Raw genomic sequence first — 18116 nt, forward strand, 5'->3', positions numbered from 1 at the left:
TAAAGATGAGACAGGTATATGCCTGGTACAAAGAAGGCCCTCCTCAGGCCATGGTCAGTAGGGCTCTCGGGAGCCAGCTGTGTCCTGGGCAGTTTCTCTGTGAGCATGGTCCTTCAGCACAAGGTAACAGACTCTAAAGTGACAGTGATGTTGAGAGGAACAAGTGGAGTAGCACCCACAAGATGCTCAGAACAGTGCCTGGGGCACAGGAGCTCCGTGTAAGTTTCACTCTTCCTTTATCACAATAAAATACACCTCTTGGACTGGGCGTGGTGGCACACGCCTGTAATCCCAGTGGCTTGAGAGGCTGAGGCGGGAGGATCACAAGTTCCAAGCCACCCTCAGCAAGTTGAGGTGCCAAGCAATTCAGTGAGACCCTGTCTCTAAATAAAACTCAAAATAGGGCTGGGGATGTGGTTCAGTGGTTGAGTGCCCCTGAGTTCAATCCCCGGTACCAGAACAAAAACAAAAACAAAAACCCACATACCTTTTGGGTTTTAGTCAATAGAATATAGAGGGAGAGAGATTCAGAGATGGAGAGGTTCTGCTTTAATGATGAACTGGGAACTGACATAGGTCAATAAGGACAGTCTAAACACGTCTTCAAAGACATTGTTTTAAGGGAACATTGTATGTGTTTGACTTAAGAAATTCCCTCCTCCTTATCCTCAGGAGAGCCCTGGGAGTATATAGAGAAAGTCAGGCCCTATCCACCTGTGATGGTAAGAGGAACTATTGGGTGCTGTTTCTAAAACTTTTTTTTTTTAATTTCTCAATTGAAAATCAGACACTAAAATAGACCCTGCAATTTTATCATATAAATGTTAGAGGTTTTAATTATTAGCCAAGATTGAAGAGTGTCTGATTTGGGAGTCCTAAAACTTGAGAAATGTTTGAGCTACAAACAGCTTCGAAGTCTGACAGTTGCTCTATCAAAAACATAAATAACTAATGAAGCAATTGGGAAAAAAAAAAAGAAAGAAACACAGTGATCTGGCATTTCCAATTTTATGATGCTATAAAGCAGCCAACAACTGTTGGACTGCTTAATGATGCTGGCACCTAACAAATGTCACTGGACTTTCACAAGGTCATGAGACTGATTTGGTGCAGGGATGTTGGCCAGATCATCTTCGGGGCCGGAGCCGACTGTGGAATAGGGGCTGATAGTAGGTGCCAAGTACTGCCCTTCATAGCATTAGCCTTGGTGACATCTGCATGCTCGTTTTTAGGGCCCTCTGGAGAGAGACCATGGGCATAAGAAAAACGCCAGGTTGCTTTTTCTGACAGTGTCCCTTTTCAGCAGCTCCAAGCCATTCTCCCAGGCCCTGCGTAGGTGAGGGTCCTGCCCCCACAGCACCCTTCTCCCTGAGTGCTGTGAGTGTGGCCTCCCGGGAGGGCTGCTGATCACACATGAACAGGCTGCGTGTCCTGTTCCACGATCTACCCCTCCTTGGTCTCCCCCTCTTCGGTGGCAGCCAGCCCAGCCCCTGCGTTCCGTGAGGCTTAGGTGGATGTGTGGGTTTCAGCTGCGCCATTTTCAAGATGATTAATGGGAGTTGTGCAATTAAAGCTCCGAAGTTCTCTGGGAAAAAAGTCATAGTATCCCAGAGTTTGAGTTAGATTGCCTTGACATTGCGTCAGCAGTGAGGGTATTTTGGGATGTTGTAAATGTCACTATTGGTTTTAATATCCAAGAATCCTCACCATCAATCTTAGGAATGTTCTGTAGAATAGTGCCTAGTTCAGCCGAGGCACCCTGGGAAGGGCTCTTTAAATAGCTGGCAAGGTCCGCCACAAACCTCTCCTGTGAGATCAGGTTGGAGGTTGGTGGGGAAAGGTGTACTGGTTGCTAGATGGAGCCAGTTCTCACAGTCTTCCAGGCCCCAGTGACACATCCAAACCCGATAGGCCATGTAAGCATGTCACCTTTACTGGCCTCAGTAGCACTAAGCCAGTGTGTGCCTGTGGCTCTAGGGATGCGTGTGTATGAAGGGGAACTTACACCACCAGGAAAGAGAAGGTTCTGAGTTAGCCTTCTGTCCTGCTTCCCTTGAAAGCCCACTCTGTGCCTGCGGTGAACTATTTGTGGGAAGCTGCACACCTGCTAGAGTCTCCCCATTCCCGGAGCAGTTGCCAGGTGTGTGTTACCTGGAATCGGGGAAGAGACTGTCGCTGCATTTGGAAGGCGAAGCTCACAGTGCCATCTGGGACTGCTGTCCTTCTCAAGCTGCCGGCGCAGGACTGGGGATTACCAGCCTGGCAAAAACGGGGAGAACTGACCCTCTGCACCCGCTTGGTCCTGCTATCCTCTTAAAGATATGGGGTGCTAAAACAGGGCATGCTTGCTGCAGGGGTGGTCTCCTGCCTTTGCAGATGACAGAACTATGAAATAAAGACAAGGAGCTAAGATAGTAAAGATAGGAAATGGTGTAATAGAAAAATCTCACTTACCTGGGCTAAAGCCTCATGAAGATTTGGGCATACAAAGTGAACATAGCATTGGGGTTAGTATGTGACTGCTTTGTAGGTACTGTCCCGTGTACCACCTGTGGTAGACCCAGTGTGCTGTGCTGCAGTCCATGCCTCGTACCTGCCTATGCACAATAGGCACTCTGCAGGGCCACTCGGTGGCATACTCTATTGTTTGTGAAATGAAACAGACGATAACATCAAAACAGTGAAATCCACAGAGGCTTTCTAAAAGAAAAAAAAATGTGTCTCTGTTTTGACTGCTTTAGAATTTTCCTCCAGATGATAGTTTGGCATCCCTTTAGGTTTTATTCTAGAGCATTCTAAAGTTTGTAAGTGTTTTTTCAAGTAAAACACAAAGCGCAGATTTTAAGTCATGTATCCTAGGTTTCTTGAGTTTGGAGCATAAGCACTGTGTGTGTAATATGTGCCCTGCTCTTAGAAATGGGTGCATTGTTGGGGTGGCTACACAGGCATGTGTATATGCACAAATATGGCCACGATATCCATTTGCATGCAACAACAGCAGCAACTTTATGCAGTGCATCTACTAGAATTCTAGTTAGTGGTCAGATATCTTTTATTTTCTGACATCTGAGTCCACTTGATTAATCTTTTTTCTGGTAGCCTCTTATACATATTTTAGTTTTATTTATCCCGGAAAGACTTTCTGTAGAGAAGTGCAAGCCAAAATCTGTCATTTTCCCTTAAAAAAGCCAGGGGTAGGGGGTCGGGGGGGGATCAATCAGCACCTCCAGTGTTCCAGTTAACAAATGGAAACAGAGACATGAATAGGATTTTAAAATTCAACTATTTACTGTCTTTGATATACTACAATCTTTATTTGTTTTCCTTGTAAATGCAAGAAAAATACACACCTTGAGAGCCTTACAAGTGGCATCTGTGATTTGACAAAATTGGAAAGACCAACTGGCTAACCACAGGCTCCTTTTCATTCAGACTTTCGAGGACAGATGTGTTCTCTCATGTTTGAGGAAGTCTCCAGAATAAAAGACCCTACCATTTAAGTGTGAACATATTTAAATCTATATACAGTAACTGTTCATCAGCTGCTTTTCATCCCTGTTGTAAATTGAATGTTTGTGTCCCTGTAAAATTAACATGTGGGAGACCTAAGTCCACGTGTGTATTTAGAGATGGGGCCCCTAAGGAAATAGCTAAGACTGAAGGAAGCAATAGGGTGACTCCCCTGATAGGAGTTGCATCCTTCCAAGGAACACCAGAGCTTGGGGCTCACTTGCCTGCTCTGTCTCATCTCATGCATGCTGAAGAAAGGCCATGTAGGGAAACCCTGTGAAAGTGACCCTGGAGAGAGCACTAATAGAAACTGAATTGAGTAGATCTCCATCTTGGACTTGTAGCTCAAAATCATGAGAAATAATTTCCATGACTGAAGTCACCCAGTCTGTGGTATGTTGTCATGTGGCCCTCGCCCAAACTGGGCATGGGGGCACTAAGGGCATCTAGTGGCGGAGGCCTGGGGTGCTGCTGGGCATCAGCAGTGCATAGGATAGCTCCTGTGACAAAAGTGACACAAAAGTGATTTTTTTCTTCCCCTCCCTCCCCCCGCAAAAAATCTGGCCCCAGATGTCAGTAGTGCTGATGAGCCTGAGGAAACAAACACTTTTCAGGATGCGTGATCTTGTAGCTGACACAAGTTCATCATGGAAATAAGTGAGTTGTAAGGAAATAAGCAGTTAAGAGTGCAGTGTATTCTGAGTTATTCAGTAATTTATTTTTATTTTTTATACTTGCAAAAGCCAATAGATTGTGGTTCCTAGAGGTCATTAAAACTCATATCCACCTAAGTGAGAACAAAATAAGTCTTTTATTTATGTTTGTTTGAATGTTTTGGGGTGTATAAAGTACATTTTTTTTTCTTAAAGTAAATCACCTTATACACTTCTATGAATTTCTTATCACTAGATACAGTGATTTAAAAATAATCATTGTATGTTAGTATCACATGATAATATATACATATATCTAATAGAATAGCATTAGAATAAAAAACTAAACAGTATTATAAGCCATAAGAAAGCATCTTAGCTGGGAAAAAAAATGGTGAGAATTTTTCAATAGACAGTTACCAAATTTCCTAGCTAATTCCTGACTGAGATCTGAGCAGTGACTGTCTCCAGAAAGTGCTTCAAAAACATTTGCATACCTCAGCTGTCCCAAAGGAAATATTGGCTTTAACAAGTGACAGGAATGGTTCTAGTTTGAAGAGCCTCATGAGGAACCAGTGTTGCCAGGAAAGCTGTAAAAGACTTCTAAATTGGTGCCCCCTACATTCCTTGCCCCTTGGATTTCCAGAGTGTGCTCAGATGCCCTGGTGATCAGAATCCTCCTGGCAGTCATAGCCGGGTTGTAGGCCTCTGTAGACCATGACTGCACACATTCCAAGACTCCTTTAGTTTAGGTGGGAGAAGTAAAATTAAAAATGGAAAATCAGAATATGTTTTTTCGCTTTACAAAGTTCATCCAACTGAGTCAGTAGTTACTATTTTAGCTAGGAAATCGTTTTCTCAGTTCTCTAAATTGCCACCTGTAGCTTCATTCAGTTTTACTCTTGTTCTGGCTTATTGCACCATATTCTGTAATTTCTCTTTTACTGAATATATCACATACACACAATTTTATATAAATTACCATATATACACATATTTACAATTTTTCAAAAATATGCTTTATTAATTCATTTTGAGGATTGATTAATCTAAACATATATCTTCCCTTATTTATGATCACAAATGATAACCTTCAGTTCATAGTTGAACCATATTTAATGTCAGAAATCAAGGGCTTGATCTTTCAAATCACTGTTATTAGACTCATGCAGACTTTATGACTACAGCAGGAAATCTCACCTTTTTGGACAGGTTAATTTTACTTTAAAGATGTAGAAAAATATTAGAAAAAGTAGACTCGGTGAGTATTAGACTCAGTGTGTGGTAGAATGCATCAGTTCAGAATACATAGTATGTGTGCTACAGTGGTGTCTTTGGAATCTCTCGTGGTCCTCCTCTAAGCAGGTCCCTGAGTGCTGCCTAAGGAATCGTGGGCATGGGCATTCCAGAGGGCCTGCTGGGCAGTTGTACAGCTCTCTGAAAATAAGACCGCAATGCAGTCAACACAACCAAAGCACAGAAATACAACACTGTGAGAAATGTACTAGAATGACATTTTCCTCGGTGGATGTGTCAAATACAGAATGATGATTAAGGACCAACTTTGTATTACATTATTGATGATTGACATGCATTGTTACTGGATGTCACTACCTGTGTTATTTTTAGTGCCTTTAACAGATATGGTGCTAAGCTGAGCAACTGCTGCTTGTTCTTAACTTGTGCATGTAAGGAAAGAGGAAAATAACGAGCAGTTATTGACTGTTATGCCTGTGCCCCCTGCCCTTGCTCAAACTCACATGTCACCAGTGCGAAGGATGCAGTCATCACTGTTCTACAGAAAAGGTGTGGCCACACCAAGAACCTCACTCCCCCTACATGGGGCCACACAGCAAGTAACAAGGTTGCTGTTTGAGCCAGGCTTTATACAGTTATGCAGTGGGTGCCACTACAGGCACCTCTGAAAAAAGAATGAAAACTTTTTCTATTTTTAACTTAATGTTAGCAGCCCAGTTTAATGTACGTGAAGGTGAAATCTCTGGATGGTTTAGTGTAACAGCTTCTATATGAAAATTTGAATACATGAAGTCTAGACAGTTAATTTGTTTTTTACTCTCAGAATCTATTGTCAGTGTATCGATCTTAAGATGCCACAAGCAAAGCACAGGTGCACGCAGGTCTCCTTCCTCCCGGCTGCACTACAAATCTCCTTCTCTCACCCTTTCTTTCTTTATTGTGGCAAGCTTTATTTTTCATTTAAATGCCTGGTTTCTGAATAAAGCATCATTAGTCATAATCCAGAACCAGGATTTGATATTAAATTTAGTTTGTGTTCTATTTTAACAGATAGTAGATTGTATGTTAATTATAGAATAATATCTTAACAGAGGTCTCTGTTACAGAGTTAAACAGGATCCATCTTTGAGCATCTAATAAGAAATAGATATGCATCCATTCTGCAGATGCTTATGGAGACATGGTGCTGGGAACTCAGCAATGTGTGTGGACCCTCCAGGTTCCAAGGTGTGCTGGTGGTGGCCATCTCTGGATTTAATCAGTCCTCTAACACAAGGATGTTTATTCGAATGCATTCTCAACCTTTCTATTTGTGAAACCAAAATTATTCAGCAGCGCAATCAGCATTAAACCAGTGTTGAAGTTCCTAAGAAGCAGTTTATCCAATATTGCTAACAAAGGTTACTATGTGACTTTTTTCCATGTTGTCAATAAGTGTGGCGATGCACCGTCCTGTTTTGCAGTGTTTTCCCTGTACCAGAATCACCTGTAATGCTTGCTCAAATGCAGATCCCTGGGCCTGTAGACCTGTGGCCATGGATGGGGAGAGGTTGAGCAATCTGCACACATTTTTACCAAATTGGCTTTGTTGATTTTTACGACAAGGTTTTTTGAAAGTGAGCCCTAATGTAGTAACATCCAGCTGGGCAGCATAAGGAAGAAATGTAGTCAAATGGTACTTTTTCTGCCCTCAGTAGATATAGTAAATACACAGCAAAGCCAGAGATGTGAGCTTCTGTCAGAAACCCTGAGATGCACTAGTACAGGATACCTGGCAAACACTCCTGATTCCTTTCCATGATTGCCCTCCAGGTGGTGTCCAGGTGGGAGGGGCTGGGTGGTCTGTGTTGAAGGAAGGTGCTAGAGTGAATTGCTTTGGACAGCCACTCTTAGTTCTGGCAAGGCCTGGCTTAAGGCCCAGGGCCGTCGCTTACTATTTATGGAACTCCAGAAACTGACCCAGTGAATTCAGTTTAATCCTTTTGGTGGATATAAGCCTGCTTATCTGCACTCACATAAATCCAGTTCAGTGAGACGTATGATGTGGAGATACTGAGGACCAGAGTTTGTTCTTTGTGCTGAAATGGCAGGTTTCCCCTGGGAGGCCTTGACCGGGGATCCCTGAAATTGGACCGTGTGTCATTCATGAGCGTGTTTGTTTTGGCCAGCCTTGCCCTGTGGTTTATCTTGTGATTCTAAGTTATTTTGTGGTTGATTTGCACTGAGGTGCTTGTAAGCTTGTAATAATGTGCCTGTGAGCTCAACGTATAACAAGCATGGGCATTGTACATGGAAAAAGTCATATTTATGTAAACATTGGTTTATTTGTGATCATATCAGGAGAGGCTATAAATATTACCTTCCTGCCAACCTTTTTTGTTTGTTTGATATGTGGTCAAAGTTGCAGCAGGAGTGAGATAGATTCTGCAGCAGCTCCTGGTTACAAAGCCTGGGGTTTAAAGTGGTCAGCGTCTTACAATGTCCGCGCAGCTTCTGGGCAAAAGCTGGGCATCTGTCTCAGGTCCTGAGATCCTTGCTCTCCACCCTGTCCTCTACTACCTCCTGATTTCAAGTGTGCCATAAAGCTCGTTAGAACATAGTCTCCCATGACATTAATCCTGCACGGATACTTTTTTTAAAAAAAGCAGCAACAGTATTCATATAGAAGTGTGACGAGTTCGATCATACAGGTGAACATTCGTTTTCTAAGTTGCTTTACAATCTAATGACTAATTAAGATAAATTGATTTGTTGAAAAATCGAAGAAAGCTCCACAAGTTGGTTAATTGCTTAATATATTTTTTGTGCAGAGTTCTAATTAGATTTATTGGTAAAAGAAGTTGATGAGGTCTGTTATTATCCATACGACTTGACAGTGTCTTGAAAGAAGTCACTGTAACACACTTGATGTTGCATGTTATACAGCTAATATTTTAATGAAAAATAATTCCAAAGGAAAAGTCTACTTATATTTCTTATTTTATAGTAAATTATTTCTTTCTTTGTTGTCATGATCAGTTATTCAGAGGGCACATATTCTTCTTAGTGCTTTAATAGTTTTTATTGGTGGGGACTAGATTTATCTTTGAAAGGTTAAAAACTACATTTTGTACTAGTGTTTCCCTACACCTCATTCCCTCTGGGCACTGGGAACACATGGGAATTTTCATCTGTAAACTTCCTCATGCCTGGCTTAGTAGGACTCAGTGGTGTTGGGGGTAATGGTAAAGGATGAGGATGCAGTCTGCCTAAGCACATTTCTTAAAAACGCAATAAGTAAAAGTAGGTGATAAAACTCCAGATTTGTTCAGATTTATTGAAGTGAACCAAGAAGATATTATGGCAGGAGCTAATGTACTTTATTTGACAGTCTGTGTTTTAATATTATTACCTTGGAAGTTTGTTTTTAAACTTGAATCTATAAACATTTACACTAAAATTATTAAAATAAGGGAAATTTTTTAAGTGTTTCAACTTCTTCAAATGTCTTACTCTTTTGTTTGGGTGAAGTTGTTATGAACCCTGAAGTTGCAGCAAAAGGATGGGACTTGGTGGAGAAAACCTTGGTGGATTCAGGGCTTGATTTACATGGTTATTGCTGTTTACAGTTCACTGATTCTTTCTTAAGATGGAATTTTGCTTTTGTCTTTGTAGGGTCGTTGCTCCAGGGAGAACTGCAAGTATCTTCACCCACCCCCACACTTAAAAACACAGTTGGAGATCAATGGGCGCAATAACTTGATTCAGCAGAAGAACATGGCCATGCTGGCCCAGCAGATGCAACTAGCCAATGCCATGATGCCCGGCACCCCGCTGCAGCCCGTGGTAAGCCCTCCAGCCTGCTCTCCAGCTGTAGGCGCAGCGTTTAGCTTAGGGAGAAGGGGATGCAGTAGATGGTCTGAACACAGGTTAGTTATCAGCTGCTGGTATTTTCTAGTGAATAAGTATCAGTTATTCCTGGATCAGTTTTCACACTATAAACCCAGGGGCACTTGACCACTGAGCATAGCTCTAGCCCTTTTAACATTTTATTTAGACAGTAAGTTGCTTAGGGCCTCGCTGAATTGCTGAGGCTGACTTTGAACTTGTGATCCTCCTGCCTCCACCTCCCGAGTTGCTGGGATGACAGGCATGTGCCACCTAGCATTGTAGGTCTCTTTCTTTTAAAACTTAAATTGAAGTGATTTCATAGTCACAAATGCTAGGCAGCTTCTGACTAGTGGTGACCATCATACTGGATTTGGAAGCCTCATCAAAGGAGACAGAAACTCCAAGGGCTGTTAAAAAAGAATGAAATTGATAAACCTTGGGTGTCCCTAGATGTTCAGTGTCTATCAAGCAGTAGATGTGTGCAATCCTGCTTCTGAACACACATATATCTATTAAACCATTTGGATTTTTATGATTATGTGGGTGATAAGTGTCTCTAATAATCTTCTTTACATCATAATTGATATTAGGTTGATAAGCTATTTTATGTTAATTGTGATATAGTAGTTTTATTTTTAAATATATGATGAAATCTATAGTGATCAGGGAAAAAATATATATATATATATATACTATTGCATCTAAATTATGACCTAAATTATTGCATCTGAATTATTATGGAGTCATAGGAATGTAAAGACCCCCATTTTTCTGGCATCTTTATTGGAAAACTGCTAACTATTTTTTTTTCCAGATGCATTATTATAATACCTGAACTCAATGTAACTGGTATTCTCTCTTAGAGCTTAAAGCAACAGTTATTCCAAAAAAGAGGAGGTGGTCTATTTGAGGTGGGAGGGACCTCCATATTACATGTTCAATGATACGGTTGTCAGTACTATACAGTTGAGGTGAGAGAATTATTGTAATTATTTCTGTATCTGTCTTAACCTGATCTATTTTTTTCTCATTATTGGGGACTCAGTTAAAAATGTAGTATCTTTTTTTTAATATTTATTTTTTAGTTGTAGTTGGACACAATGCCTTTATTTTATTTATTTTTACGTGGTGCTGAGGATCGAACCCAGGGCCCCGCACATGCGAGGTGAGTGCTCTACTGCTGAGCCACAACCCCAGCACCAAAAAAATGTAGTATCTTAAGTTTATTTTTTGTGACATCTGCTAATTTTTCATGTCTGAATTGGGATAGCAGGAAGATTGCTATTTGGTTAAAAGTTTATTATCATTCTTTCTAACAAAACAATATAGGGCAAAAATCTCTCTTTCCCTTGGCCCTCAGATTCAGTTTCAAAGATCTGGATGGCTCCTACCTTAGTTGATATAAGATCTCTCCTTGACGTGAGACACTTGGTTTCAGTTAAACATTTAAAGTGTACTTACTGCCAGGTTTGGCCTCTCTCCACCCAGGAAGCCCCTTAGATCAGCAGGCGAGGTTCCCTGATTGAGGAAGACCGGAGAGTCACAGCCTTGAGTTCCTCAGTGTGAAGTTGGGCCCATCTCCTGACCCAGCCCTTGAGTTCTGACTCTCAAGGTCATTCCAGGGTTATCACACACACAAGATCCTAGTGCAAATTATAAATGACGTTCTGCTCTTGAAATGCTAGTAACACATGTGTTGTTTATAAAACCGCTCAGTCACAGATTTCAGAAACCATCTGAATACTCGCCCCATTTTTTGCTGCTTTTGTAAGAAAATTCTCTGCTTTGATGATGTCATTGCTGTGTTAGTCTGGAGCACATTCCGGCTCTGTGTTAATTTCCCCTCATGTGACCACTTGAATGTGGAGTTGCCCCTCTGCTAAAGGCATCCTTGGATCAGAGCCTTAAAGTATTCTGCATACAGATTGAGATTTTCATAGTAAGTATAGGAATCATTTTAATTTTTCAATTTTGAAGCATTTGGGGTTTTAGTGGCTTCAGAGAAACCTTCAGTCCAGGAAAGTTTCTCTCAGAACTCCACCTGAGACTGTCCTTTTGTTTTTGAGTCCAGCCCTGTGATGATGAGGATGATGAGAGGCAGGCTCAGGAATAAAAGGGACAGTTGTGAGCAGCTCCAGGCTGGGACTTAATGTGGCCCAGGAATAGGGACTCCAGCAGAGCCGGGAGCCGCCTGCTGGCCACATGAGAAGGGCTGCCACTCAAGGGAGCTGCCCTGGTCAGGTGGAGTCTTGAAGACGTGGCTGTAACTTGGACCCAACCAGGAGGTGGCCTTGTGAAGAAGATCCACCGCATGGGGCACCTGCCAGCAGTGACAGGTTTTTTGACAAGGTTTTTAGACAGGTCATTGACAGTGCCTTGGCTCTCTAGGGCCAGACAGGTTAGCTGGAGGAGCAGGAAGGAGCAGGGCTGGGGTGCACGGTCTAAAGTAAAATTCTCAAGCAGCTGTAATGGTGGCTGGCACCTTGTGGAGTCAGATCAATAATCACTTGACGAACGAAAGGGCAGGTTGAGGAAGGAGTACCACCGACACCAGAAATCACGGACAGAGGTTCCTGGCAGTTCTCCTGCCCGGGAGACCAGAGGAGCCTAAGTTGCCACCAGAGCAGCAGCCCCGTCACGGAGGCCCCCACAGACCAGGTGGAGTGGCTGCTCACCCCGTGTGGGAGCCTGAGAAACTGGTGCTGTCCGTTTTCAGAGCCTGGCCTGGACTAACTCAGTTAGACAGGGATCTGTAGAACAGGGTCCTGCCTTCATAGCCTTTATTAGGTTGAAGAAATGCACCACACCGAGAATCAGAGAGAGGACTGGCATTTTTGAGACAATACTTGAGGGGCATTCACTGTACTCAGCACTTTTTGTATATTACATTCTATCTTCTATCTTATGAAACAGGTCATATTACCTGAGCATTAGAGATAAAGAACCAAAAGTTCAGAGAGGTTAAGTAATTTGCTTCAGCTACACAGCTAGTGAGTAAAAAGTTTCAGACATTAATCCAGCCTGTTTGGGCTCCGGTGTCTGTGTGGGGAACTGCGTATTGGGGACAGGTGGCCAAACATCTCTGGGTCCTGGACAACTCATTTAAGCTCTCTGACCTTTTCCCAAATAGAGTGAAAAATTTGAAATCTATTACCTCTAAGGTCCTGGCACTCTCAGACCTCAAACACAGTTATTCCCATTTCATAAGATGAGGAATAAAGTAGTTGAAAATGACCAGTAGAATTTATCTGTCTACTTCCTAAAAGTTAATAATGAATTATAGAAGTATTGGCGTTAATTCTGTTGGCATTCGTAAATTCTTAATAAAAATGTAAAAGTTCACTTCTTTTTCTTTTTATCCTATAATCTTTGAAAATAAATAGAAGACCTCTAACATTTAGTTATCAAATAAAAAATAATGAAATTTCTGCTTTCTCAGTGTTCCTTTTTTCTAGTATGACTTTGCTGCACACTGTCAGGTGCAAAGTAATCAAATGAGAAACTGCAGCATGGTTTGGCCACCAGCCCGCACTGTGGCTCACACCCTGGAGAGCCTGGGTCCCCCCGCCCAGCCAGAGGGCCTCAGGAGAGGTGCAGCTCCTACTAGGCTCTCTGCGTGGCCCTCAAGAGGTCTGTGGAAGCCTTCACAGTGAGGAGCTCACTGTTAGCAGCCTCTGCCCTTATTGGGCACCCAGAGCTTAGCTGTGGCCCCTGTAATTCTGCTGGCAGCTGTCCCCAAGTGCAGAGACCTGGCTTCCTTGAGACACGGAACTCATGCAGAAGTCCCTATGCGTGTCATGAAGTTGAGATGCTTCGGGGATAGACTCCCAGTCACCGGCTTTAGCTTCAGTTTCAGGAGCGTCTTTGGCTCCTGTCACCTCGACTCTGCCATTGCTGGCATTTGCAGAGCGCTTTGAAGTGGGCCATTTGTCACATCTGCGGGAACTTTCAGAGTTCTTGAACTATTTTTTCCTGCTTTACTCTCCAGCTGGTGCTCCAGGGGTTGAGAGGAAGCCTCTTTGTCCCAGGGAGTTTCTGAGAAGAGTTTCCGTCTCAGCTGCCTTCAGGTGGTGCCGGTCCACCTGCCTCAGTCCGGGCCAGCAGCCCAAGAGCAGTGCCGATGTGGGAACCAGCCCTTGGTCAGCATGTGCCTGTGGACAGGGGGCTGAAGTGAGCCTGCTTTATTTAAAGGGTCTCAGTAAAACTGGCCTGAAGGGCAGAGTGACCCTGAGAATCACACACATCTCATCCTTTCTGTGCAGGCCCAGCTGGCCAGAGGCGGGTTCTGGCCTGTTGACTGCTCCACTCCAGTCCCAGGCTGCCTTCTTGGAAGAGGAGAATTTGCAGTGTGGATTTGTTGATTCCTCCCATTAGCTTTGAGTGCTGTTTATATTCAAAATAATGGTTTACTCACGATAGCTGTGGGCACAGGATGATGCCTCAATCTCTCTTCTTGCACACACACACACACACACACACACACAATCTAGAAAAACCTGACTTGTAAGATTTGTGTTCCATAAGTCTCAAGTAATGCTGATGATATGTTATGGTAATTTTTTCATTTTATTACTAATTTCAAGCAATATTTTCAAACAAATGTTGTTTCACATAGTGTTTTTAAATAAACAATCCCTATGATAGCTTCACCATTACAGTATAGTAGCTACCAAAACTTGGGCAGTTTAATAAAAAAAAATTGCAAAACACATTAAATTTCCAAATCACCATAAAAGTAACCATTAAATTTTGAGGTGAAGGGCTGGGGTTGTAGCTCAGCAGTAGAGCACTCGCCTCGCACGTGCGAGACCCTGGGTTCGATCCTCAGCACTGTATAAAAATAAATAAGTGAAATAAAGGTATTGTGTCCAACTACAACTAAAAAATAAATATTAAAAAAATTTTGATGTTAAGAGAGGAAATATTAATTAAATCTCTTCATTTTTTTGACATTTGGGTGTCTGTTCTTGAAAATATTTAATGCATTTGCTAGTTAATTTCTGTGGCAGAGAAAAGCATTTAGCAAATCCACTCAAATACTCATTAGCAATAATTGTAGAGGCCTTGTGGAAATGCCAGTTAGAGCAGATACGGATATGTATTTATTCATGTGTATATATACACTCACATGAATAGATACACATACACACACACATATATATAAATACATATATATAAGCATGTATAAATACATACACACACACAAACACACACAACACACACTGCACAAAGCGTAAGCAAAGAGATTGCCCTCTGGGAGTCCACGGTATAGTTGGAGCTAGGCAGTCTCCATGATACCCAGGTGGTATATGGATAAATGCTGCTTTCAAGGGATAAGGCATTTGGAGAACAGAGGATAGGAATCAGATCAGAGAAACTTCAAGAAGAAGAGTCCTGGTTCTTGAAGCATGATTCAGAATTAACCAGTTGGGCTGGGAAGTGGTAGCATTCAATGTGGAGGGGAAAAAAACACATGCTCAAAAGAGGAGAACCCTAAGAGAAGGTGTCTCCTGGGAGACCTCAGGAGAAGCAGAAAAGTGAACTGTTTCTGTGGAAAACCACACGGTGCATGGACTTGTAGTCACCTAGGAGCTTTCAAAAAATACCTCCTCCCTGGTACATTTTGTTAGGGATTCAGAGGAGCAGTGTCCTGGGCTTTCACAGATCAGCAGTCCTCAGGTAGTTAAAGGGGACCTGGTCCATTATGTGAGAACCTGGATTCCAGAACTATTGGAATCAGACACACCCCTCTCCAACTTGTAGGCCTTCCAGCCACTCATTTGTAACCCTGGGAACATGATCTTTGTGAGCTTTTTATCTACAAAATGAGTAAGTACCCACCTGACCGTGCTGTAATTCATTCACTCATCCATTCAGTCAAGTGTTCATTCAACAAATTTCCATTAAGTCCCTACGATATGCTGGCATTGTTCTGCATTCTGGGGATTTAGCTGAGAATTGAACAGTCCCCTCCTGCAACTCCACCCCCATCCTAAATAAATAAATGGAAAAACAAAAAGGAAAAGAAACTTGCCAGGGATCTGGGTAATGAGGATTAAATACATTACCACAGGTAAAGCACTTAGCCAATGCTGGCACAGGACGAATAGGGAATTTATACTAATAATCACGTTTGCATAGTTAACTAGTTTTATAATGTGAAACTGAATAACATTTTTATTTATAACAGAGCCCGACTGCCTTAATGGAAGTATAATATCTAATTTAAAACAAACAAGTGATTAACCCATAAATGGCACCCAAATTAGTAAATTTGCAGTTTGTTTCTCTCTGCTGAGGGTGTTCCCAGGGAAAAGGCAGTCACAAGCCACTTTCCTGTGCCTTCTGGGAATGAAGATAACTGTGCATCATTATCACAGGGGTGTCGTTGGTATCAAATATACCAATTACACAGTTCTGCGTTATCCTATGGGCACTTTAAAGAAAATTGGGTGCCACTTGATGTTCCCGGAGCCCGAGGCCGGTTCCTGCTGCAGCTCTGTAGGAGAGCTCGCGGAATAGGGGCAGAGCCCGGCAGTCCAGGGCCTTCCCGCACCTGGGAGGGCATCTTCCAAGGCTTGGCCATGACCGGACTCCACCAGGTGCTCTGGGACGACTCCCATGTTCCATGTAACCAAAGCTGTGTAGCAAATTTGCAGAAATTGAAAAGAATGGAAGGAATGTGGTACTTTTTTGTTTATGGCAGCTTTTGGAATTAAGTTCCAAAATGCAGAGCTGTTGTTACCAGTTGTCTTCAGTAACTAGCTCTACTAAACCTGAGAGGGAGCCATTGGAGATAGTGCTTGCTGAAGAGTTGATATTTCTAGTTTTTAAAGCTGCTACAGACTTTACTTGGGGACCATGCCCTTAAAATCTTCAGATTTGAATTTGTTCTGCTGAATTAATTCAGGAAATCAGTTCACGTGACAATCTGGAGAAACAACTCATACATGAGATTGTTGCCAGTTAATGGGATCAATACTCTCATATAATAAAAGTATTATCTGTAATGTGCAGCAGCTGTGATGTGTGCATTTGTGGATTTTCACTGTATTTTGTTTAAGGAGATTGAACAAAGCTGGGTTTTATTGGCCCTCTGGCATTAGGTTAAAATAAGGGTGCTTTTTTCCTCCCCCCCCCCCCAAATTTTTGCTTTTAAGTAATTATACTAGATTGTGGGCAGTGACATAAACTTCTCAATAACTCCCTGGAATGAACATTCAAAATATACTGTCTGTAAACACACAGTCATTCATAGCAGCCGGATGCAAAGTGGAATGATACTAAGTAGCTTCTTCCTCCAATTCTCAGTTCGATTTTTCTGCCATTTCTTACAATTCTGAAACATCTAGTAAGAAATTAGAGTGCTGGTCTGGCTGGGTTTTCACGCACTGCATCTAACAGTGAGTAGCAGTGCACATTTCACACGAATGTTCTTAAACAGAAATTCAGGTTCAACATGAAGTCACCACACAGCCCCATCCTAGTCCAGGGCTGCCTGTGTAGCCAGGGGACAGTGGAGCAGCGTTAAACCAGCTGCAGCTCAGACAGGTGCGGGTGGACGGAGAATGCCCGGCCCCTCCCTGACAGGCCGCTGGTTGTCTGTGATGCAGTTTCCTGTAGTCTGAGGGGAGCTTCTCCGGGCAGGGGTGGGGCTGGGATTGCAGGTGTTGCGTAGGCATCAGGCATCACCTGGCAGATCATCTAGCCATGCCAGTCACACCACCATGTTTGGAGGCCTAAGTACGTCAGCTCAGTAGTAGCAATGGAATTTGTGGTGTGTTGTTTTTTCTCCCCAGCGAATCAGACTGTGCATTGAATAGTCTATGTTTCACATTTTCTTATTAAAAATGTGTATACTAACTGCAAAGATTCTGTCCCAAAGCAGTTTGTGAGGCCAGGAGAACAGTGGGTGTCCTGGTAGCCTCAATCCTGCATAGGTGGCTTGGGCTGGACGGTGCCACTGTGAGGACTGTCCTGGGGCCTCAGGAGCCCTATGATGTGCCAGCACTGTGCCTCTGCAGATGAAGGCAGCCACTTCTCCCTCCTGATAGGAAAACACGTGCGATGATGCCAGGGCACAGGGAGTGTCCAGGGAGCTTTGGGTTTGAGCCTTGTGCATTGTGGGTACGTATTAGAAAAGTAACGTATGGCTCCAGCCATCAGGTGCCAGGGTACTGCTGCCACCCAGGGTATCTCCAGGTGTTGACGCGCATCCCCTGAGAAGTATCATCCCTGGTTGAGAACCACTGACCTAGAGAAAGGGAGCGAGGGAATTCTGTTTTACTGTTCTGCATATGGGATGATTGACAGCCAGACTAGAAAAAGGATGTTTTATTTTCTAACCAGTATCTTCTGTGCTATAAGAATTACTTTTGTAATTCCACACTATATACTGCACAAAGCTTTAATCCAAAACTCTCTTCATGTACTGTAGCATCATGGAACTTCTTACTCATATCAGAGGGAAGAATTAGCTACATTCAGATGTAATCTAATATCACCTAATGCCACTTTCATTCCAAGAAAGTACTGTGATACTATTTCTTTTCATCAGGTAAAGAAAATGAATCACTAAAAATTACCTTAAACAACAGGATCCATTTTGTCCATGAGTTTTTGTGTTTCAGAGACAAACATAATTATACAGAGCATTAAACTTAAAGAATTGGAACTACTGAAAGTGTATCATTAATAAAGTGCAAATGGTTAAACTAGACCTCAGGTAAACGGTTCAGTTCTGTGCAAGAACAAATGTATTTGATAAGGCAAATCTGCATATCAACAGATGGAAACAAGCCTCACATGTATGACAGAAGTTGTACC

The 18116-nt window shown here is 42.6% G+C and overlaps 1 protein-coding gene across 20 annotated transcripts in view; it reads left to right on the plus strand.

Moving 5' to 3' along the window:
* Positions 1-18116, plus strand: part of Mbnl1 (muscleblind like splicing regulator 1) — a 186045-nt gene that overhangs the window by 139495 nt on the left and 28434 nt on the right. For all 20 annotated transcript variants that reach the window (XM_071615541.1, XM_071615546.1, XM_071615530.1 and 17 more), the window contains one exon: positions 9075-9245. In XM_071615541.1, coding sequence (XP_071471642.1) covers positions 9075-9245 — 171 coding nt within the window. The remainder of the gene's footprint in view (positions 1-9074; positions 9246-18116) is intronic.

The sequence above is a fragment of the Marmota flaviventris genome, chromosome 8, assembly GCF_047511675.1.
Source record: "Marmota flaviventris isolate mMarFla1 chromosome 8, mMarFla1.hap1, whole genome shotgun sequence".
Classification (NCBI taxonomy): Eukaryota; Metazoa; Chordata; class Mammalia; order Rodentia; family Sciuridae; genus Marmota; species Marmota flaviventris.